Source organism: Trichechus manatus, unplaced genomic scaffold (assembly GCF_000243295.1).
Source record: "Trichechus manatus latirostris isolate Lorelei unplaced genomic scaffold, TriManLat1.0 scaffold00015, whole genome shotgun sequence".
Taxonomy (NCBI): Eukaryota; Metazoa; Chordata; class Mammalia; order Sirenia; family Trichechidae; genus Trichechus; species Trichechus manatus.
The window spans coordinates 7314534-7340028 of NW_004443951.1; the positions used below are offsets into that span (position 1 = coordinate 7314534).

General features: G+C 42.8%; 1 protein-coding gene across 2 annotated transcripts in view; it reads left to right on the forward strand.

Moving 5' to 3' along the window:
* The window catches only part of AGBL4 (AGBL carboxypeptidase 4), a 1625978-nt gene that overhangs the window by 1466357 nt on the left and 134126 nt on the right, over positions 1-25495 (forward strand). For both annotated transcript variants that reach the window (XM_012554276.2, XM_023727093.1), the window contains exons 7-8: positions 2910-2999; positions 20392-20506. In XM_012554276.2, the coding sequence (XP_012409730.1) occupies positions 2910-2999; positions 20392-20506 (205 nt within the window). The remainder of the gene's footprint in view (positions 1-2909; positions 3000-20391; positions 20507-25495) is intronic.

The window sequence follows — 25495 nt, forward strand, 5'->3', positions numbered from 1 at the left end:
TTTGCCTAAAGATGATTATAATGCTCTTTTATGGCCTTCTAAATGACAAAGCAATTTGTTACCTGCCTGCATCAACATTTGCTTATATTGGCACCCTAGATGCTTGATTTTTATTAGCCCCATGGTATCATTTTATGAAGATGCAGGGGCTCAGTAAAATTAGTATGCAAATAGAATGCCCGTTTTGCATTTCCCTGTGGTCAGCAGAAATGCTGAATGCAATAGAGTTGATACTGGGTCAGGGGAAACATCCATAAATGTAGCCTTCATCGAGGGCCTCAGTAATGCCATTTATCATTTCTGGACTGCTGGGATAGAGGGGGTCAATATTAGTCTGTGTTTTGTAAAAAAGCCTTTTTTAAAAATTTTTTTAAGTGAAAAGCAGTATAAATACCAACTTCAGCGTCCTCCCATTAATGACAGATGAAGTCAAGCTCTCTTATGGACATCGTAGATAGAAGTGCAGCAGATGTGTGATCTTATATTGTTGTTAGTGGATCCGGGAGGAAACATATGGGGTAGTGAAAGGACCACTGGGCTGGGAACCAGGGCCTGACTCTACCACTGCTAGCTGCATGACCTTGGGCATGTCCCTTCCTTCTGTGAGCCTTAGTTCTCTCATGTGTAAAATAGGATTAATACTGCCCACCTCACAGAGACATGATGAAGACTAAATGACATAATATGTGTTTGAATTTCCTTATAAACCACAATCTATACAAGTATTTTTTATTTATTCATTCAGCCATCAGTCTTTGAGCATGTACTCCATGCCAGGCCCTGTGAAAGACACTAGAGATAAACCAATGAAAGGCACAGTTTCTCCCTTGAGGATCTTATAGTCAATCCAGGAAATGTCCAAGTGTCTAACTCCTGTTTCAGACCATAAAATTTTCAGGGGAGTGAGCCTTTTCTCTCTCCTTCTTTCTTAAAACTGCGTGGCATAAAGCTGAGCACACAGTGGGTCCTCATGAATCTATTTTGGCTCCATTATATTTCCTGCTGCCTTTAAGGGACTCATTATTGGGGAAGCAGTGACCCCACCCTACTGGTCACCCTAATAGGTCAAGTAAGTGTCACGCTTTAGAAGAAACAGATTGAATAGAGTTAATATTCCTTAGTCTCTGCCATTGGTACATCAACTGTTGGGATCATGAGTCACATTCAAAATGACCTGTCTCCAGCATTTCAGAAACAGAAAGCCTGTTAATTATTCCTACACCCCCCAATCATTCTCTAATACCGATGGAATCCTTTGATCCTGCTTCTCTCAGTTGTCCTTCCTGAGTTGTCTTCGGGTTATAGTTCTGTTCCGTGTTAATCAGTTCTTCTTCTGTCCATGGCTAAGTACCACCCCCTACCCCACCCCTTCTTTCTGGGAGTGTAACTCTTGGCTGCTGCTTTTGTCTAATAATATCTTTGCACAGTAGCTAAACTTTCTCATACAAGAAGGTTTCTGTAGAGGCAACAGGACTGGGGTTCTGATTTTGGGTCACATTTCCTACTTCTTTGGATGTTTAGTAATTTTTTATTGGATGCAAGATATTGTGAATTATATATCGTTGAGTGTCTGGACTTTGTTTTCTTCCTTTAAAGAACACCAAACTTTGTCTAGCAGGCAGCTATGTTTCTTTCATTCGGTTTGATCCTATTGAGATATATTTTAACGCTTTGCTAGAGTGGATCTAGAGTGGTTTATGTCCACCACTAAGGCATAGCTCTTTTGAGATCTCTACTGAATGCCCTCAATGAGCAATGAGGACTTCCACTCTGGTGGTGGAAACCCAGATGATTCCTAGCCCCTGTGAGCCCTGAAAACTGTTCAGTTTACAGCTCCCTCATCACTTTTTCCTGAAATCATGAAGGTCTGCCCTAAGCATGCATATCTTAGAGGCTCAAGAGGACTTCTTTGCAGATTTCTGGAGCTCTTTTTCTACAGAGTACCCTCCTCTGTGGAACCTGGCTTTACAAATTCCAACTACCTCAGACTCCCTGAATTTTAACCTCAGTGAGACTACCATGCTGTGCTCAGGATACCCCTCTCTGCTCTGTGGTCTGGAATAGACCTCCAGGCAGAAAGCCAGAGCAGTCATAGGGCATACCTCAGTTTTTCCCCCACTCTCAGGGATTACAGTCCTGCACCACCTCTTGTCTAATGTCTGAAAACTGTTGTTTTGTATATCTTGTCCAATTTTCTAGTTGCTTAGGGTGAAAGATAAATCATGTCGCTATTAACTTCATCAAGACCAGACAAAGACTTCGGTTCTAATCTCAGCTCTACCACCTATTAGTTGTGTGACCTTAACAAATCATATAACCTCTTTGAGTCAATTTCTGATTTTATAAAAGGAATATTAACAGTGCAGGTTGTTGTGAGGATTATAAATAATGTATATAATGTGCCTGACACAAAAGGAGGTAATTAAGCAGCAGCTTCTGTTACTATTATTAATATAAATAGCTAACTTCTTTATCATTTACTCAGTGTTTGCTGTGTAATATGCAATGTGTAAGCTTGCTTAATCATCATAACAACCTTACAAAGTAGATACTATTATCCTCATTTAGATGAGCCCATTGAAACTCAGAAAGAATACACAACTTGTCCAAGGTCACAGTCAGTGTATCTGGGAGTTGATTTCACTCATATGACTTCCTCATATGATTGTACTATTTAACATTATCAGTTACATCAAGGAAAGATAATGTGGTCCTTTCAGTATTGGGTATCCAAGGACATAATTAGTTAGAAACAGCTAGGTCTTAATGGTTCTGATCCAATGATTTAAGAGGTAACAAATGTAAAGCACCCAGCCCAGTCCCCATCCCTCACCAATACCCCAACCTATAGTCTCAGCTTTCGTCACTCTTTGCTCTTCTTAGAAACCCTCTTTCGTTTTATCTTACAGACAACCTTCGGGAAGGGGCAGAGCAGAAGGTGGTATTCATCACCGGACGAGTCCACCCAGGGGAAACACCCTCTTCATTTGTGTGCCAAGGTGAGTTGCAGGATCTCATGGATATCCTGTGCCTACCCCCACATCCAACTAGGGCACTCTGGTGGTCTCTGGGACAGCTTGGTCACATGCAGAGTCATTATCTTGATGGAAATGTACTTCACTTCTTTAAAGAGGGCACTCCTGATCTCTATTGGGATTTATTTCAATAAATGTTTATTGACTGGATGTATGTACAGATGAATGGATGAAAGAATGCATGAATAAATGAATAAGTTGGGCTGAATGAAGCTCCCTAGTGTGTACTACATTGCAGAGGAGCCATACAGAATCATCCATACTCCTTAACTCTGTTTCACTTGTCTCCAGCAGTTTATAACAGCAGGAAATCTGGCCCAAGGTCAACATGTATGTTGGCAGAAAGGCCATGAGATAGGAAGGCAAGGGCTGAAAATTATTCATTCACTCATTTATTCAATCATTTGCTCAACAAAAAACTTTTGAAATTACCTACTATGAGGTGGGAAGTATGCTTAGCATCTTACATCTAATATATATATATATTTAGTTGCATTTTTAATTTATTATTAAATATTTAATATATGCAAAAGTGTTTATTTAATTAGTCAGCAATATATATGTATACATAGAAGCCCTAGTGGTACAGAAGTTAAAGTGCTTGGCTGCTAACCAAAATGTCGACAGTTTGAACCTACCAGCTGCTCCGAAGGAGAAAGATGTGGCAGTCTGCTTCCATAATGATTTATAGCCTTGGAAACCCTACAGGGCAGTTCTACTCTGTCCTTTAGGGTCGCTGTGAGTTAGAATGAACTCGATGACAGTGGGTTTGGTTTTGGTTTTATATATGTATACATACATACATATTCAGTTTGTCAGCAGTGTAAATATATTCAATAAATAAGATGTAAATAATAATGTAAATATAATGAATGCCAAGGTATCCCCTAGCTTAAGAGACAGAATATTGCCTATGCCTTTGAAGTCCTTTGTATTCCTTACCTCTCCCATCCCACAAACTTTATCGTTCTTAATAGTTTTGCTATGAATGTACATATCCCTAAGCAATGTAGTTTTTGGTTTCACATCTCTTTGACCTTTATGAAAATGGTAACACTTTGTCTGCATTCTGAGACTTGTTTTTCACCCAGCATCCATGTTGATGAGTATAACTACAGTTCACTCGTTTTTACTACTCTGTTGTATTCCATATGTCTATAGCACAACTTACTTAGCCACTCTCCTGATGATGGATAATCAAGTTGTTTACAGTATTTTTTCTTACAAACTGTCTTAGTTATCTAGTGCTGCTGTAACATAAATACCACAAGTGGATGGCTTTAACAAAGAGAAATTTATGCTCTCACAGTCTAGGAGGCTAGAAGTCCAAATTCAGGGTGCCAGCTCCAGGGGAAGGCTTTCTCTCTCTGGGCTCTGGGGGAAGGTTCTTGTCATCAATCTTCCCCTGGGCTAGGAGCTTCTCAGCACAGGGCGCCAGGTCCAAAGGACATGCTATACTCCTCGCTCTTGTTTCTTGTTGGTATGAGGTCCCCTGTCTCTGCTCACTTCTCTCTTTTATATCTCAAAAGAGATTGACTTAAAACACAACCCAATCTTGCAGATTGAGTCCTCCCTCATTAATATAACTGCCTCAGTCCTGCCTCATTAACATCATAGAGGCAGGATTTACAACACATAAGGAAATCACATCAGATGACAAAATGGTGAACAATCACATAATAGTAGGAATCATGGCTAGCCAAGTTGACAGATATTTTTTGTTGTTGTTGTTATTAGGTGCCATGGAGTCTGTTCCAACTCAGAGCGACACTACATACAGCAGAAAAAAATACTGCCTGATCCTGCACCATCCTCACAATCATTGTTATGCTTGAGCCCATTATTGCAGCCACTGTGAGACTCCATCTCGTTCAGGGTCTTCCTCTTTTTCGCTGACCCTCTACTTTACCAAGCATGATGTCCGTCTCCAGGGACTGACGCCTCCTGATAACATGTCCAGATATGTGAGATGTAGTCTCCCAATCCTTGCTTTCTAAGGAGCATTCTGGCTGTACTTCTTCCAAGGCAGATTTGTTCATTCTTCTGGCAGTCCATGGTATATTCAGTATTCTTCACCAACGTTGTAATTCAAAGGCATCAATTCTTCTTTGGTCTTCCTTATTCATTGTCCAGCTTTTGTATGCATATGAGGTGATTGAAAACACCATGGCTTGAGTCAGGCACTTTAAACTTAAGGTGATATCTTTGTTTTTCAATACTTTAAAGATGTCTTTTGCAGCAGATTTGTCCACTGCAACGTGTCATTTGATTTCTTGACTGCTGCTTCCATGGGTGTTGATTGTGGATCCTAGTAAAATGAAATCATTGACAACTTCAATATTTTTTCCATTTATCATGATGTTGTTTATTGGTCCAGTTGTGAGGATTTTTGTTTTCTTTATGCTGAAGTGTAATCCATACTGAAGGCTGTGGTCTTTGATCTTCATCAGTAAGTGCTTCAAGTCCTCTTCACTTTCAGCAAACAAGGTTATGTCCATCTGCATAATGCAGGTTGTTAATGAGTCTTCCTCCAATCCTGATGCCCCATTCTTCTCCATACAGTCCAGCTTCTTGGATTATTTGCTCAGCATACAGACTGAATAAGTGTGGTGAAAGGATACAACCCTGACACACACCTTTCCTGACTTTAAACCACGTATTATCACCTTTGTTCTGTTCAAATGACTGCCTCTTCATCTATGTACAGTTTCCTCATGAGCACAATTAAGTGTTCTGGAATTCCCATTCTTCAAAATATTATCCATAATTTGTTATGATTCACAGTTGAATGCCTTTGACTAGCCAATAAAACACAGGTAAACATCTTTCTGGTATTCTCTGCTTTCAGCCAGGATCTATCTGACATCAGCAGTGATATCCCTCATTCCATGTCCTTTTCTGAATCAGGCTTGAATTTCTGGCAGTTCCCTGTTGATGGACTGCTGCAGCCACTTTTGAATGACCTTCAGCAAAATTTTACTTGTGTGTGATATTAATGACATTGTTCAATAATTTCCACATTTGGTTGGATCACCTTTCTTTGGAATAGACATAAATATGGATCTCTTCTAGTTGGTTGGCCAGGCAGCTGTCTTTCAAATTTCTTGACATAGATGAGTGAGAACTTCCAGCACTGCATTAGTTTGTTGAAACATCTCAGTTGGTATTCCCTCAGTTCCTAGAGCCTTGTTTTTCGCTAATGCCTTCAGTGCAGCTTGGAACTCTTCCTTCAGTACCATTCGTTCCTGATCATATGCTACTTCCTGAAATGGTTGAACATTGACCAGTTCTTTTTGGTACAGTGACTCAGTGTATTCCTTCCATCTTCTTTTGATGCTTCCTGTGTCATTTGATATTTTTCCCGTAGAATCCTTCAATATTGCCACTCGAGGCTTGAATTTTTTCTTAAGTCCTTTCAGCTCAAGAAATGCTGAACATATTCTTCCCTTTTGGTTTTCTAACTCCAGGTCTTTGCACATGTCATTATAATACTTAGAAATCTTCTGTTCCTTTCTTTCACTTCATCATTTCTTCCTTTTGCTTTAGCTACTTGACGTTCAAGAGTAAGTTTCAGAGTCTCCTGTGACATCCATTTTGGTCCTTTCTTTCTTGTCCTTTTAATGACCTCTTGCTTTCTTCATGTGTGATGTCCTTGATGTCATTCCACAACTCGTCTGGTCTTTGGTCATCAGTGTTCAATGCATCAAATCTATTCTTGCATTGGTCTCTAAATTCAGGTGGGATATACTCAAGGTCGCACTTTGCCTCTCTTAGGCCTGTTCTAATTTTCTTTAACTTCAACTTGAACTTGCATATGAGCAATTGATGGTCTGTTCCATAGTTGGCTCCTGGCCTTGTTCTGACTGATGATATTGAGTTTTTCTATCATCTCTTTCCACAGATGTAGTCTATTTGATTCCTGTGTCTTCCATCTGATGAGGTCCATGTGTATAGTCACCATTTATGTTATTGAAAAAAGGTATTTGTAATGAAGAAGTCATTGGTCTTGCAAAATTCTTTCATGTGATCTCCTGCATTGTTTCTATAACCAAGGCCATATTTTCCAACTACTGATCCTTCTTCTTTGTTGCCAACTTTCACATTCCAGTCACCAGTAATTATCAATGCATACTGTTTGTATGTTTGATCAATTTCAGACTGCAGAAGTTGGTAAAAATCTTCAATTTCTTTATCTTTGGCCTTAGTGGTTGGTGCGTAAATTTGAATAATAGTCATATTAACTGGTCTTCCTTGTAGGCGTATGGATATTATCCTATCACTGCCAGCGTTGTACTTCAGGATAGATCTTGAAACGTTCTTTTTGACGATGAATGCGATGCCATTCCTCTTCAAATTGTCGTTCCCAGCATAGTAGACCATATGATTGTCCAGTTCGAAATGGCCAATACCAGTCCATTTCAGCTCACTAATGCCTAGGATATCAATGTTTATGTGTTCCATTTCATTTTTGACAATGTGCAATTTTCCTAGATTCATACTTAATACATTCCACATTCAGATTATTAATGGATGTTTGCAGCTGTTTCTCCTCATTTGGGGTCATGCCATATCAGCAGATGAAGGTCCCAAAAGCTTGACTCCATTCACGTCATTAAGGTCGACAGCTCTTCCCCAGTTGTAATTTGAGTGTCTTCCAATCTGAGGAATTCATCTTCTGGCACCATATCAGACAATGTTCTGCTGCTATTCATAAGGTTTTCACTGGCTAATTCTTTTTAGAAGTAGAGGCGTGGTCAACATGGCAGACTAGTTAGACGCTTCCTATATCCCTCTTACAACAAAGACCTGGAAAAACAAGTGATTTGATTCTATCTGAACATCTGGCAGCCCTGAACAAGGCAAGGTTAAGAAATCCATCTGAGTCATACCGGAGAGGAAGACCGTTTGGAAGAGGTGAGGAGCGCTAGAGCTGCCGTGGCGACACAGCAGAGGCACAGCCACGCCAGGCTGCGGTGAAGCAGGCAAACAGCTGTGCTGTGCGCACGCTCGAGAAGCAGTTTCCACATCCAGAGAGACCCGGCAGCAGAGATTCTGCTTGGACACTCCGAACCAGTGAAGAGCAGCTCCCAAGAGGCTAGGATAAGTACATGCGCACACCCTTTCGTGGCGAGTTAAAAAAAAAAAAAAGCCCATTTGGGAAAAACCTGTCTCCCTTTTACCTCCTACCTGTGCACTCTGCACTGGATTTGGGAAAAACCTCTCTTCCTTTTACCGCTTCCCTCCCTGCTCTGCACCGGGAGTCTACCGGGCCGGGCGGAAATAGATCCCAAAAGGTGCCCTGACCCATTCTCCTGGCCTTAGAGAGGGAACAAATAAGCTGCTGGCTCCCCTAGGCCAGGAACACAGAGTCGGCACAACTCCTTTGCTGGCCGTAGAAATCAGGGGTCCGCAGACTCCGAGTGCCATACACCCCTGTATAGACTTGTGGGGACCCATCTCAACAGCGTTAGCCCTCACTACCACAGTACAACAGGGCAAACATCTGAAGTTTAACTTCAACTGCTTCAGCTGTGAACGGGCAGATTTGTGATCCTCGAAACAGCCCTGCCCCTCAACGAGGCACTTTTATTGATCTGCAGCAGGGTCTTGAGGACTGGTGATAGTTCCTAAAGTGCCTAGTCACCTGCTTCAGGAGTTCAAGAAAAAGTGGTGCCCTCGAGTCTTTGCAGCCAACATAGTGGGGCGCTCTTAGCCCGGCTGCAAAACTCACCTACCTATTCACCCTGGAGAATAGGGACACGCTTTTCTTTCAGACTCTCAGGGGCAGCCGTTGGCCCCCTGCCTGGCTCAGCGTGTGATGCCCTACCACAGCCAGAGTCCAGTGCCTGCACCAATCACCCATGCCTCTCTAGGACGGGGGTGAGAGCCTGCATCACACACTTGGAGATCGACTGCCTGCACACCCGAGCTGATCCCATATAGGAAATTTTAACAAACTCCAGCGTGCACATACTTAGTTATAGAACCAACTACCTGGTGACAGGACATTAGAGATCAAAAGGTGTCAAAAATCAAACTAGTGCACACGAGCAGCCTATTTGGGCATGTCAAAACAAAACAAAATAAGAAGCTAGGTCTCACTAAGCAAACACAAAATAAAATTATAATAAATTATTGATGGCTCAGAGACAACAGTCAATATCCAGTCACATAAAGAGGCAGTCCATGATGGCTTCAGCAAGCTCCCAAAATAAAGAATCAATAAATTCTCTAGAGGAAGAGAACTTCTTGGAATTACCAGAGACAGAATACAAAAGATTAATATACAGAACTCTTCTAGAAATAAGAAAGGAAATTCGACAGAGCGCAGAAACAGCCAGGCAACATACAGACACAGTAGTAGCGGAACTTAAAAAAGTTATTCAAGAACATAATGCCAAATTTAATAGGCTGCAAGAATCCCTAGAGAGACAGCAATCAGAAATCCAGAAGATTAACAATATAATTTCCGAATTAGACAACTCAATAGAAAGTCATAGGAGCAGAATTGAGGCAGTAGAAGTTAGAATTAGTTACATTTAAGATAAAGATCTTGATGCCAACTCATTTGAGGAAAAATCAGATAAAACAATTAAAAAGAATGAAGAAACGCTAAGAGTCATGTGGGACTCTATCAAGAGAAATAACCTACGAGTGATTGGAGTACCAGAACAGGGGGGATAACAGAAAATACAGAGAAAATTGTTGAAGATTTGTTGATAGAAAACTTCCTTGATATCATGAAAGAAGAGAAGATATCTATCCAAGATGCTCATCGAACCCCACATAAGGTAGATGCCAAAAGAAAGTCACCAAGACATATTATAATCAAACTTACCAAAACCAAAGATAAAGAGAGAATTTTAAGAGCGGCTAGGGATAAAAGAAAACTCATCTACAAAGGAGAGTCAATTAGAATAACCTCAGACTACTCAGCAGAAACCATGCAGGCTAGAAGGCAATGGGATGACATATTTAAAGCCTTGAAGGAAAATAACTGTCAGCCAAGAGTTATATATCCAGCAAAACTGTCTCTCAAATATGATGGCAAAATTAGGGCATTTCCAGATAAACAGAAGTTCAGGGAATTTGCAAAAACCAAACCAAAATTACAAGAAATACTAAAGGGAGTCCTATGGTTAGATAATCAGTAACACCAGCTAACAGCGCAAGACTAGAACACAGGATAGAGCAACCAGATATTGACTCAGATACGGAAATCGAAATTACATCAAAGTCAAAACATTGAAAATAGGGAAACAGATATCAATATGTAAAAAAAAAAAAAGGAGGATAATATTAATTCTTTTTAGAAGTAGACTGCCCCATCTTTCTTCCTAGTCTGTCTTAGTCTGGAAGCTCAGCTGAAACCTGTCCCCCATGGGTGACCCCACTGGTGTTTGAATACTGGTAGCATAGCTTCCAGCATCACAGCAACACGCAAGCCCCCACTGTACGATAAACTGACAGACACATGGGGAAGATATTTTGGGGGACATAATTCAATCCATGACACAAAAGTTGCTGCTACAAACATTCACATGTCTCCTTGTGCACATCTGCAAATTTTTTCTAGACTGTATAACCTAGGAATGTAGTTGCTGGGTCATGTGTACATCTTTAACTTTCTAATTTCTGTCTAAAACATACAACTTTACACTGCCACCAGCAATGTATAAGAGTTCCTGATGTCCGGTATCTCTTTGCTAATAGTAGGTATTGTCAGACTTTTACATTTTTTGCATATCTAGTGGATACGTTTATATGAAAAATACATGATTTATTGTATTTGCTATTCTAAGCAGTATTCTAAGCACTTTATGTATTTTAAGTATTTATTTCAATTTATGTAGTTTGTTTTCATTACTAATATTATTAATTTTAACTACATTTTTACATATGAGAAAACCAAAGTTTGGAGAAGTTAAATAATTTATCCCATTTTAGTCTCAAAATGACCATGAGGTCAAAAGGATATGAAAAAAACCGATAGAGGTTAAATAACTTGAGGGAGGCAGCATGTGGAAGTATCAGGGGATTTGAATTAGACAATCCCAGATTCAGATATTGACTCTGCCACTTCCTAGCAATGTGACTTTGCTTCCTCAAATGTGAGCTTAGGATAACAATACCTGTCTAGGAAGATTGTTAGGAAGATGGCATGAGATAAATGTAAATAAAACACCCAGTCCTGTGCCCTGTACACAGCAGGAACTCAAAAGATGTTGCCCCCTTCCCCATGGGAATCTGAGGAATGAAGCAGGTAACCTGCTTTGCAAACTGTAAAGCACTATGCAAATAAGTACAGGTTTTATTTTCCCAGTTCATATACTTAAAATGCTGTAATTAGGCACAATTTCCTCCCTCCTTTTTTCTTTTTTTTTTTTTTTTCAGATGAGGAGATGGAGTTTCAGGGAGAGTAAGTGACTTGCCCAAAGTCAAGCAGTTTGTCAGGGACATGGCTGGGGTGTCCCAACTCCTCGGCTCCATTCACTATAGCTGACTACCTGGCCTGGCATTCTCGCTTCCAGCCTTTTTCCTCCCCAACGTTGTCCTTGCAATAACCTCTGCCAAGCCGCTCCTGGTTTTACCAACCCCTTTTCTTGGAGCCATCTGTCTGTTACTGAAATTGGCAGCAGACCTGTCTCCCAGCTGATTAGATGTGAACACTCCCAACCATCTTTTCCTTGTTTGTAAAAGACAGTAGCTTTACCATCAATATTTTCATCTCTGGGAGCCCAAACCCTCGTGCCCACCTCCTCTGTGGGCAGGAGACTGATGGCAGGGTCACCATCTCACTCCACAGACCAGGAATGAGGCAGAGAAGTTGAATGGACCTCATGTGCTCTCTCTGATGACACTGCTTTTCCAAAAAGGAATCTTTGGATGGTGCTAAGTTGATAGACTCAGTGCTATCCCATAGACTTTCAATTTACTTTTTTATTTACTCCTTGACAGAGCCTTTCAATGCCTGCCCACTGCTTTTTAAAGAGAAACTCCAAGCTCCTTGGCGTGACATTATTAATGGACCTCCAGGATCTGCCTTTCTCCAGGTTCTCTGGCTCAGCCTCATGCATCCTATCTCCACACAGCTCAAATCCTGAATGGGCCAGCTTTCTTCTCCCCACCACCAGGCCTTTGCATCTGCTGCTCCCTCTGCCTACAAGGCCCTGCCCCCATTCCTTGACACCTGGAAAATGCCTCCCGTCTCCCAACACTCATTTCAAGTGCCATTTCCTGTAGACCTCCTCTGCCTCACTTCCTCCAGCCCCCTGCTTTGTGCCTGCATTGTAGGTGTAAAGATGGCCATCAGAGTATCTGGTGGTCATCTTTATTGCTTTTATTTGCTATATATTTGATTTATGTTTATTTCTTCCTCTTTAAGCTATGACCTATTTAAGGCCTAGAGCTGGGTCTTCAAGTATCATTTTCCACATCTGTAAAATGGGGATTATATTGCACATCTCATGGGGCTGTTGTGATAAACCAATGCTATGTTAGCTCTAGGATGCTAAAGCTAAGATTCAAAAAGATGATCCTCAAGGTGACACAGCTAGTGAATAACAGAGAGGAGCTGATTTCTGAGCCTTTCCATGCTCAAGGATGGAAAATGCTACAAGGGCAAGCTTGGTGCTTGGAACAACGCAAAACACTGACCACCCACAACAATGGATGTGCAATCACCTCACTTTACAGATGAGGATGTTGAGGCTCAGGGAAGTCAAGCAGCTTACCCAAGGTCAGCCAGCTAATTCATGGCAGATGTGGCCCTGGGACTCATCTTCCCAACACATTCCCTACCTCTACAATTGTCCCTTTAGATGCACAGTTCATCCTTCCTCCAGGCAACTTAGGACAGGAATCATTGCCCCCTTTTTACCAGTAAGGGGACTGAGACACAGTCTGCTCAAGGGTCCCTCAGCCATCTGAGTACAGGCCCAGATCACAGCACCACAGTCATAGCCCTCAGCCTGGTCCCCCTCCCCAGCTGACCTTGTTCTGGGGATGGCAGGTAAGTCTGAGACCTGGAAGGAGGATGGCTGAGATACCTTCGGTTCTGTTAACATTTCCCCATTAACTAGCTCACTGACCTTGAGCAGGGAGCAGACATGTGGGGCCTGGCTGTCCCCATCTGGCTGAGACCACAGTTCTCACCAATAAGCTGCTGACGCACCTGCTGCTGGGAGTAGAGTGAAGTCCTCTCATCACAGCATTCTGGAAGGGGGTGGTAAGGACTGGTAGGGCTTTGATTTCCTCATTGCTCTGCTTGGTGGTGGGCCTCAGTCAGCCCTCTGCTGCCCAAAACCCCACTCATGGTCTCTGTTCTCCAGCTACGTTGTGAGAAATCAAAGGAACACCCATGTTTCCTATAGCAGAGTGTATGAGAGCACAGTCTCTGGAACTAGACTGTTTGGGCTTGGATCCCAGCTCTTCCACTAGTAATTAAGTGTGATTTTGGGAAAGTTACAGAAACTCTCTGTGCCTCAGTTTCTTTATCTTGAAATGGAAATAATCATAGAAGTCTTACCTCATAAGGTTGTTGTGAAGATAAATGAGTTAATACCTATAAAACATTTAGACCACTGTCTGGAATACAGTAAGCACTAGATAATTATTGTTGTTATTTATTAGGGGAAGGAACCAGCACTGTTTGAGCACTTTCCAGATGCCAGATCCTCTGTTAGGCATTTTATATGTGTTTCCTCTAATCCTCACTGTGAACCCAAACCCAGGTGTGTGACTCCAATACTTTCTGTGCTGCTCACTCTTCCTTGCCACCTTCCTGAGACAGTCTTTAGCTGAAACCTCCTCAGTTACACTGGGAAGATTATATTGCAAGTTAGAAGCTTGACCAGGATTAGAAGTTGAGTCTCTGACTCCTGGTCAAGTCAATGCTCTTTCATTAAAGCTTCCTGGAATTGTTGGGACATCTCACACTGAAAATGTTCATCTGCAGAGCATACTGTCCTCTTCAGATTCTTCATGATTGAATTGAGTCAACCAACATTTATGGAATACTGCTGTGGGCAAGGCACACCACCCGCTGGAGGGTGGCATTGGGCAGTGGGAATAGCTGAGGCTTTGGAGGTGGACAGACCTGTGTTTGAGCCCTACTCCTTCCACCTACAAGCTGGCTATCTTAGGCAAGTCCTCTACTCTCAGAGCCTCTGTTTCCTCATCTGCAAAATGGGGCCAGCAATGTCTTCTCTCAAAGAGCTGCTGTAGGGATTAAATGAGATAACATTTGTGAGTGTTGGGTGAAGCACCAGGCACATGTAGGAGTCCGACAGTGTCCATTCTCTCTTCTCCTTTGTTCTTCCACAGTAATCCTACAAAGTTGCTAGGCAGCTCTTAACCCCACCTTTCAGAAAAATCAAGGGAGTCTCTGAACATCACCTGGCAAGTTAGTGGTGGACTGGGGACTGGAACCTAGGTGGCCTGCCTCCCAGCCTGCTGCTGCTCCACTGAGCCCTGCTGCTACATGCCAAAGTGCCCCCTGGGGCCCACATTGTATAGACAAAGAGCCCAGCCTTCTTCTCAGGAGGTTCACTCCTCAGGGTTATTTTGTGGAGGTAAGTGGGGGAGAGAAAAGAACATACAGATGTGCATGCACGCACCTGCACGTACACACACACACACACACACCGTGTACTCATAACCATCAATACCACCAGCCACCAGGACCAAGCACAACCTAATATTTCCCATCAGTAAAGTGGTGACCTTTGCCACCTCCTCCTCCCATCCTGCTTCCCTTCCACTTCTGTTCTTCACCTTTTCTCCTTCTTGTCTCTCTCTAGCCCAAACAGCCTCACATTATAAGTGTAACATTAGACCCACTTAAGGCTGTGATGGGGCCTTTCACTTTCCTAGGCCTCCGTCTCTTCATCTGTGAAATGGGCAGAGTTGGGAGTAGAGGGTAAGGATTTAGGCCCTGTGAACTTCAGGCTGTTCAGGGACAGACACCCTGTGATTCCATAATTTGAGACCCTTGGGCTTAACTGAGAGCAGACAGGAGCCACTCCCTTGAAGGTACCTGGTACCAGAGTAAGGGGAGGGCCTGAAACAGCTGTTGTCATATGAACCACACTCTGGGCCCAGCAGAGACCCTGGACTGTTGTGCTTCAAAGCCGGGGTTCACCACACTACAGCGTGTTGCCTCTTAGCAGAGTGCAGAAACAGTAAGCCTTTCACATGATTCTCCAGGGAGAAAATTGTGCTGGCATATGCAAATCGTTCTACAAATCATATGCGAATAGACTCCTGGCTCTTCCCTTCTTGACTTAATAGAAAAAACACAGTTCTGAGGCCAGCAGAACTGGGTCTGAATCCCACCTAGACTCCTTGTATGCTGTGAGATAAGTGACATCGCCACCTTCACTTTGTTTTTCTGTCTGTGAAATGGAGCCAATAGAACTATAAGTCAGCTACTAATACATTATTAGTCAACTAATGCACGTACAGTACCTATCAGCGGCCCACCTTTAATCATTTATTTCACACGTATCTATTGAGCACTTTCCTTGTGCTGGGCACTGAGCTAGGCATGAGGAATATACTGTGATGGCAAACAAGGCAGACCTGCCCCTGCCCTCCTGGAGGGAAGATAGACCTGAATATCAGATGTAGCCTCAAACCCAAAAACTCAGGAATGCAGGAGAGGTAACTTTCCTTCTTGTTCTATAACTGAACTCAGTTTCCTTTTTGCGGCCCCATTCTGCCAGAGGCCAGACACTGACTTTCAGTCATTTTGGAGTCCCCTGTTCTCCGGGTTGCAGTGACTTCAGTGAGGAGTTCTGATGCTCTTGAGGGTTGTTATCACTGCCCATCCACATGGCTTTCTCTTGTCCCCTGCTGCATCCCTATAACTCTCTGGGCCTTGGTCACTGTGCAGTCCATATAGGTCACACCATGTTGGACCCTGGTTTCTGACTGCAAGCCGCTTTGCATTTATTTGCTGGCTCTCTGCTATGTCTGCTCCCCCACCCCCATGTCTCAGAACACCCTACCCTCCATTATTACTTCCCTCCAAGTCACTTCCATGCTGCCCCTGGGGGAGCTCTCCAACGCCCACATCTGATCCTGTACTTTCCTGGCTTAAAACCTTCCAACGGCTCTCCAGGGGCCTTTGTATTCTTCATTTAGACCCTGTTCACCTCTAGCAAATCCCTGTTTACTCTCCAGCTCATTTCTCAACACTGCTCTCATCCCCCACACCTACGGCCAAACCAAATAAGACCATGATTAAAATGCATGTCCTTCTTAATATGTGCCAGACACTTTACTTATATTGTTGTTGTTAGGTGCCATCAAGTTGATTCCGACTCATAGCGACCCTATAGGACAGAGCAGAATTGCCCTATAGGGTTTCCAAGGAGCAGCTGGTAGATTTGAACCGCCAACCTTTTATTAGCTTGTTTAAATCCTTACAATAACCCACAAGGTAATTATTATTTCTCGCCTCCTTTTAACTGATGAGAAAACTGAGAACCGAGGAAATGAGAGGTTCAGGTCACACAGCTAGTGAATGGCAGAGCGAGGAGTCAAACCCAGGGCTATGGATTGAAATGTGTCCCCCAAAAATGTTTGTCTACTTGGCTAGACCATGATTCCCAGTATTGTGTGATTGTCCACCATTTTGTCATCTGATGTGATTTTCCTATGAGTTGTAAATCCTACCTCTGTGATGTTAATGAGGCAGGACTAGAGGCAGTTATGTTACTGAGGTAGGACTCAATCTGCAAGACTAGGTTGTGTCTTAAGTCAATCTCTTTTGAGATATAAAAGAGAGAAGCGAGCAGAGAGACGGGGACGGCATACCACCAAAAAACAAAAGCCAGGAGTATTGTGCATCCTTTGGACCTGGGGTCCCTGTGCAGAGAATCTCCTAATCCAGGGGAAGATTGATGACAAGGACCTTCCCTCAGAGCCCACAGAGAGAGAAAGCCTTCCCCTGGAGCTGGCACCCTGAATTTGGACTTCTAGCCTCCTAGACTGTGAGAGCATAAATTTCTCTTTGTTAAAGCCATCCACTTGTGATATTTCTGTTATGGCAGCACTAGATAACTAAGACACACAAATAGTCCAGTTTCAGAGCGTGTACTTTCAGCCACTATGCTATGCTCTCTGGAATAAAAGAGCTTTCTGTTACCGAATAGGCTTCTTTCTCACCTCCAAACCTTTGTGTATTTCCCTGCCTGGAACTCTTTCTCCCTGGCACCCCTTTCATCTGGCTCACTCTACTCATCTTTTGAATCTCTGGCCTCCAGGACCCTTTCCTGACTCCCAGGCTGGATAGGAGCCCCCTCTGAGTTCTCACAGCTCCTGTGCTTTCCACAGCAGAGCTTTGGCCGGTTGGTGCAGTGGGGAGTTGATTTCTTACCATGTGCACCTCTGAAGCAGGAAGGTCTTATTCATTTTATTCATCTTGGAATGCCCAGCAATTGGCCTAGCCCGCCGACAGTGACAATGAATGTTTGTGGAAGAGTGATTATCAGTTCAACTAACCTTACATTTGTCAAGGTTGAATGAATTCCTGGGACCAATCCATTGATGGCCATTTATTAAGTACCTGCTGTGTGCCCAGCCCTGAACCAAACACTCTGAGAGAAATAACAACAATGAGTGTAAGGTCCAATTGTGATTTGCCTGGTGAGATTCACCTGTCCAGGCCAAGGTCAACACAGGGCAGTGAGCTCTGCTACCCAGTTTTAATTTCAAATTCCCTACCACTTTTTCTTTTCCTCCAGCCTCTCTAGCCTTCAGCCTTCCTGTCATTCTGCTTTCTTCCACCTTCCTGATTAAATCAGCTCAGAGGAAAGGACCTGGCAAACTTGTTTACTGAAGGGACAGTAACTGATCTCAGTGGTTGATCATGTCTCCCAGCAAGAGGGAGATTATTCTCCACATTGACGGATGGGGATTCTTCTATTCTTGGGGAGAGGAATAGAATAGATGGAGTGGGGAGTTATACACCTCCTAGGAAACTGTTTAGTTCTTCCCCTAACTGTAAAGATGAGAGTAGGCCCAGAGGCTTTCTAAATGTCACCCAATAACTGAGCCAAAACTAACCAGGTTCTCTGACTGTTGGTTTGTTGTTTTCCCCAAATGAGTATCCTTGTCCCCAAATCCCATAGTTAGTAAAATTCACAGATCAGGACTCCTAGTTAGTTCTAAAATCAGTCCTGTTTTTCACTACCCTCATTGCTTTTAACCTCTGATCTAAGAGAATTTATTAATGCACATCACAATTTTCAGGTGTCATACCAGGCAGTTAAAATACAGGCAATCTAATCCACTCACACAGCAGACTTCAAGATTAGGTATTATTATTCCTTCCTGCATTAATATGAGAAAACTGGTCAGAGACGGTTAGTAACTTTTTAGCTAATAACTAGTCAGTATTCGAACATAAGCTCACACTCTTTCTGTTTCCTTGGTCCATGCAATGCTTTTGGTCCATGGCCAAGGGTGGCATTTCCTGTCTACTGTTACTTTCTCCTCTCCTCATACTCCTCTCTGCTTACCTTCATCCCACGCCCACTCCCAAAGTGGAAAGTCTCTTCTCAATTTCCTAATCAGTGGGAATGATTCCTGTTGAAATGTTAACTTCAAGCCAAGAGATAGGGCTAAAACTCACTCTGGGAGAGGGGGCTCTGGGCATCAGCAGCCTCTGGTCTGGCTTTGTTTTCTCTCATTCTTTTATTAGCTGCCTAATTGGCAGTCCAGTTAATCTGCTCATCTGTGAAGGAGGATGGATCACAACGAGCTGCTCCATTTCCAGAACCAGAAGCCATTCTCTGAGGCAGCACGGCCAGGCCCTGAGCTCAGGCTGGCTCCTTGATGGAGGGCCGCCCCGGGAGCCGAGGTCAATTAGTGGACAGATTAAGCAATTATTAGCCCCTAACAAGGGCACCTGGCATCATTACCCTACCTATGTACTGGCCAACGGCAGCTTTAATATGAAGATCAACAAATAAATTAGGGCATCTGGTCCACTGCCGTGTCTGCCGAGAAGTAAATGATGTCCAACTGGCTTTCGGTTGCTGATGGATCCTCAGCCCTGACCTAATGAAAAGTCTGAGATGTCCCTCACTGGTCACGGTAACTTTGGAGCATGCTATGGAGAGATTTATCATTCCAAGAGCTAAGTGCCTGCCGCTGGGCACATGGATTGTTCTTGGTTACCCTGCTGCCTTCCTCCTATCTGCCTGTCAAAACGTACCAATCTTCCATGGCCCTGCTCAAGAGCTTCCTTATCCTTGCAGCCTTTCCTAATTTCTCTGGCCAGAAAAGGATCTATCCCCCTTCTGCAATTTGGGAGCAGTTTGCACTTTCCTATCACTTTCTGGCATTATAATCAATTCATAGAACTTCAGAGTGCCATTTTGCTCAATTTTTCAGGTCTCTGATGAAGAATGAGAAGCATGGAGAAGGGATAGGCAGGCAAGGGCTCAAAGTTGTTTGTTCTCCCACCCTCTGTCCTATAGAGAGACACCAAGAGGACATCAGGGAGGAAGTTACAGGGTCAGGTTTGCACTTTAGAAAGATCCTCTGGCTCTGGTGGCAAGGGCACATTTGAGAGGTGGTCACTGTCATCCAGGCCAGATGTGATGGTGCCTAGATTAGAAGAAAGGCAGAGGGAGGGAGCCGAGGGGAAGATTTGCTAAATTCACAGAAGGAGGGATCAACGGGACTTGGGGACTGTCTGGCAGTGGGAGGAGAGTCAGGGAGAATTCAACTTTTCTAATTTTGGTGACTGGGAGGTGGGGTAGTGTTGATGCCAGTGAGACGCATGGAGGACAGGAGGCCCCCGAGTCTGGGAACAGAGGATTCTCAAAGCAAGAAAGGAGCAGAGTTGAGGGATATTAAAGAAATCTTCTCCTGAAGTGAGTTTGGCCAACTCCCTTCTCTGCTTCTTGGTATACCCATCTGCATCGTGAGGATTTAGATCTCTAAGGCCTCTGACTCTGTAATCATCAGATCCAATGTCAGTGTTTAGCCAGAAGTGCATCCATTAGAGAGCATTTCTAAATGTATTGTTCAGCATCATCCTGCCTCTCCTGCCTCTGTCTGTCAAACCCTGGAGGTCCTTCCAAGGCACAGCTCAAATGACATCTTTGCTTGGACACCCTCACTGTTCTCTCAAGCAGGAAATTTTCTCTCCCCCTTTCATGTGAGCTTCAATATTATATCGTGAACTGTCCGTCTCTTGGAAACAGAGCTGTAATTTGTAAAATATCTCCTATTGAGAGATATGACCCATTGAGCTCATACTGTGTGCCAAACTGAGAACAATGTGTTCCCTCCTTCTTAAAACACTTTGAGATTAACATAGATGCTTCTCTTTCCCTAGGGATCATTGACTTCCTTGTAAGCCAGCACCCAGTTGCTCGTGTCCTACGGGAACACCTGGTCTTCAAGATTGCACCAATGCTCAACCCTGATGGAGTCTACCTGGGCAATTACAGGTGAGGGACTGGGGAGAATGCTTGGAAGCTGGCAGTCATAAGATAGTGATATGGAAGCAAGAAGAAATAGAGGTATATTTATCAGGAAGAATTTTCAGACTACCCTTGACTTCATTACAGGAATTTAGCTTGACTTTTGTGGATTTGGCTGGTGAGCCTTGGCTGTTTTGTACACAGTCACCTGAGGTGTACACACTTGCTGGGGTCTTCTGAACAGCTCACTGATCAGGAATCAGGAGACCTAGTATCAGTTTGGGCACCTGCTTCCTGTATAACTTGGATAATTCACTTTCCTTCTCTGATGCTCAGTTTCCCGTGCATAAACAATAGAGTAATTACTTACCTGGCAGGGCATTTGTGAGCGTCAAAGATATGGTGGGGATGAATGTGCTTTGCAGAATATCATATGGTGGTTATAACAGTTACTGTTTTGTTTCTGTGTTTCTTCTTGGATGTTATTGATGAAGGAGAATCATCTAAACAGCATTTCTCTTTGGTGTGGGCATCCCAGCTAGCCTCACACTCACTCATGCATTCGTATCTTGAACTCTCTTCTTTTGGTTTAGTGCCATGAGTTATAGCCTAAAATTCCACTGCCCTGTGGGTCATCAAAGGAACATTGAATCATCTCTGAAAGATAGTGTTATTACCCTTGTTTCACAGTTGAGGCAACTAACTTGCAAAAAGTCACACAGCCAGTAAATGGTGAACTGCCTGACTCTACCACCCAAATTAAATAGCTATAGAGCTGACTAGGTGCACAACTTTCCAGATGATCTTCAAACTCTTCAGCTTGGCATGTAAGGCTCTTTATGATCTGGTGCCTGGTGTCCATTGTTCTGCCTTCCTTTCCACCCTCTTGCCTCACCTCCCACCTTCCCCTCTGAGAGCTCTTGCTCTAGTCACTCTGTGCAAAGCCTAGTTCTCCCAGACATGTCCTGCTGGTTCATGTTGCCTCACACCTTCATGCATACTGCCCTCTGTCCAGAAGAACCTCCTCATCCCTTCTTCATCTCACTAACTCATCTTCAAAACTCAGGCCATGTACCTTTTTCTGAAAAACGTTTCCCAAGCCCCAAAACAGAATTGACCATTCCCTTCTCTAAGCTCCCACAGGCCTGGTTATTGAACAAGTCTTATCCCATTGCATTGATCCCATGGACCTCAAGCCACCAGAGGGCAAGGACTGAGTCTTCATGATCTTTGTGTTCCCAGTGCCTAGCAGCAGGGATCAGAAAACATAGTAGATGCTTAAAAAGTGTTTGATGAATATGAGTGAATGAAAAGGATGACTTTACTGAAGAAGAAACAGAAGCCCAGAGATAAGATGGAACTTGTCCAAGGTCAGTGGCCTGTCTCAAACCAGAACCCAGATATCCTGACTCCCAATCAGGCCCATTTTACATAGAGTTGGTTTACTACTTTCGAAGAACACAGCAGGCAATTGAGTCTGGAGGGGCTTCCTTGTACCCCAGCGTATGAGTTAGAGAGAGCTCACAGGATGAATGAAGCCTTAATTAAAGACAGCTTTGCTTCCTCTCTTAATTGGCAGAAGTGATGATTTATTAACATTTGCAGGTTTTATGGCTTCTGCAGGCAGAGAGCAATGCCTTTCCACCTTTCCTGGACAGAATGCACCCTTAGTGATAATGTTGGTGGAAAGACTATTTGATTTATGTTAACATTTCTGTTTAATTACAAGAGCTGCAGTGGTCAGACAGAGGTCAATACTGCCCACTCACACACTTATTTATGTCATCATCTGCTGTCCAGAGGAGGATGAGGTGGAAGACGCTCTGTGACCTTGGCCAAAATGCATCCCCTCTCTGGATCTCAGGTGGCCAACAGGGAGGGGATGAAGGAATAGATGCTTTCTACATGTCATCAAGCTCCAGATTTTGTGATTTGGGGAACTTCAATTTAAAATATTTCCAGCCCACAGAAAGTTTTTCATACTGAAGTTTCAACCCTGACATTCTTCTAGTAAGAAGATGTGATTCTCATTATGAAAGTTGGAAAAAAGCTATAACCACAGGCATCAATCCTGTTGCTGAAACAGCCCTGACTAGCAACAAAGAGCCTATCAATAATGAAATTCACTACTAAAGCTCTGGTCTTTGGATAATATGAAAAAAATAATAAAGATTCAGAATTGAGAGTTTCAAGATGCCTTAGAGGTCTTCTAGGCCAGGCCCTCTCGGAGCCATACTACTCTTCACAGCAGTATTCCCTGTGGATTGGTGGAATTTACCAAGGTATTGCAGGGGAAAAAGAGTTTGGAGGTCAAATAAGTTTGGAAAACACAGAGTTATGCAAAGTTAAACATGTTCTTTTACAATAGAATTTCTCAGAGTTTTGCCTATGCTAATAAAAAATATGACAGTCTGCTTCCATAAGGATTTACAACCTTGGACACCCCACGAAGCAGTTCTACTCTGTCCTACAGGGTCTCTATGAGTCAGCATCAACTTGACAGCAGTGAGTTTGTTTTTTGTTTTTAATAAACATAGGGACTCTCAAGAAGGGAATATAGTATACAGTGTTTCCCCAAAGGTATGTGTCATGGAACCATTTTCCTATAAAGGTTTTTGTTTTGTTTGTTTGTTTAGTTGTATTAAACCAAAAAATGAAACCTGTTGCTGTCGAGTCAATTCCGACTCATAGCGACCCTATAGGACAAAGTAGAACTGCCCCATGTGGTTTCTAAGGAGCAGCTGGTGGATTCGAACTGCCAACCTTTTGGTAAGCAGCCAGGCTCTTAACCACTGCACTACCAGGGCTCCTTAGTGGTATTAGGGTTTACAAAATGCATTTTGGGATAATCTGAAAAAGGATAGTAAGAATGGTTGAATGAAAAAGGGAATAATGTAATCAAAATCACTGAACTGTACATGTAGAAATTGTTGAATTGGTGTACGTTTTGCTGTGTGTATTTTCACCTATATATATATCTTAATGCATTTTGGGAAATGCTGCTCTCAGAATTTTGGTTGCTGACCCAGTGCTATGTCAAGCCCTCACACACTTATTTAATCCTCACAACAATTCTGTTACGGAGGGTCTTTGTTAAGTTTTTTTTTACTTGTAAATAATAAAATTCTACTCAAACTAGCTTAAAAAAAAAAAGAGGAAAGGAAGGAGGGAATGTGAGAGGGAGGAGAGAAGGAAGAAAAGAAGGAGTAAGGGAGGGAGGGAAGGAGGGAAGAAAATATATCTTAGAATTCTAGTTTAGTAAATAAATCCAGACCTCACAGGAATGGGATCAAAGAGCTGGAAAACAATGGGAGGCCAGGAGGCCTGGAGGCCTCTCTCTCAGGCTCTCTTGCTTTTACTTTCTCTTAACATCTCCCTCAGGGTGCGTGGTCTCTCAAGCTTCAAAGACATTAAATAATCTACCTTAGGTCATGTGCCTGGGAGGAGCAGGTGGAGATGCAGGTCTGATAAGCCCAAGCCCAGCTCGCCCCTCAGTCCTACACCGCCTCTATGGCCTGGCCCGCACAAGAGGTGGGCCTGTGCTCAAGGCACTTTTACTTGATTGGAGAGACAGTTTAACAGGCCAGTTCCCTACAGTGTGAGAAGTGAAGGCAGAGCCTTTGGGAGGGAATGAAAGTCAGTTGTTGAGGACATGGACTTGAGTGTCGGTCAGGCCAGATTTCAGGTTCTGATTCTTCCGCCTACTTGCTGTATGACCTGGGGTAAATTATGTGGCCTCTCTAAGCTCCATTTTTCTCATCTGTAAATGGGAATATGAATGGAGTTATGAGGATTTGGTTAGATAATATGTTTATAAAACTGCGCTAGGTACATTGTAAGTTCTAAATAAAAATTTACTTCTCTTATTATTATTACACATTAAAGATGCATGTAATCCAGTCTAGGAAGGGTAATCAGAGAGAGTTCCCATATTTGATCATGCTAAGCTTATATTTAATAATATAAGTACCTATACTACAGTATTTATAGTAAAATAGAAGAGATACACTCTAGCATATGATAGCAATAGATGGCAGCTATACCATGATAATGCTCTTTAGTGTAAAGAATAGCAACATTTACTAACTAGACTACTGTATATGGTACTAGACTGTGGTTTATGCTAGCAGTATACAGGACCTATAGTAAAGTTTATAACAACAATATGTAGAACTATAATATACTCTATAGTAGTTATCTATAACAGTTATATTAGATGATATAACAATAGATAATTATATTATGGTGTATACTAAAAACACAGGGTAACTATGCATTCTTTCTTGCTTACTACACTCTGATTACACTGGCCTTTTCTTCGATTCTGGTCTTAGGTTTAATGTTGCTTCACAGAGAAGCCTTACCAGAGGCTCCAATATAAATGTATTTCCCATTACACTCTTTCATAGCACTCTGTACTATCCTTTCATAGCCCTTGCCCCAATTTGTAATCATGCATTTATTTATGTGACTATTTGTTTAAGGACTTTCTCTACCTCTAGACTGTAAACTCCATGAAGTCAGGACTTTGTCTACCTTGTTGTCTATGTCCCCGAAGCCTGGCACCGTGCCTGGCACAGAGTAGGCCCTTGATATATATTTTCTGAATAAATAAATGAACTAAACAACAGCATTTAGTAATTGTGCTATGATACAAAGCTACCATCCCCAGTGTATTGTAACTATCACCAGATGCTGTCATCTCCCAGTCCTTTGCCTTTACCTACACGGCTTCCTAACCCCAATTGTTTTGGTCCTATAAAATTTGGTCTTAACAGGAATACCAACAGGCAAATTCTGATGAGCTGCTGTTAGGATTTTAGCAAACTCTGGATTCACAGCCACACTTTGCTATTGCCCAAGATATTATACTTTTAGAGGCACTTAAAAATCACAATTGAACATTCTCAACATCCTTTGAGAAAAGAAGGCCAATTATTATTAATTCCATTTCAGCAAAGAGGAAACTGAGGTCGAGAAGGTGAAGAGCTATGTTCAAGGCCACAGGGTGTATCC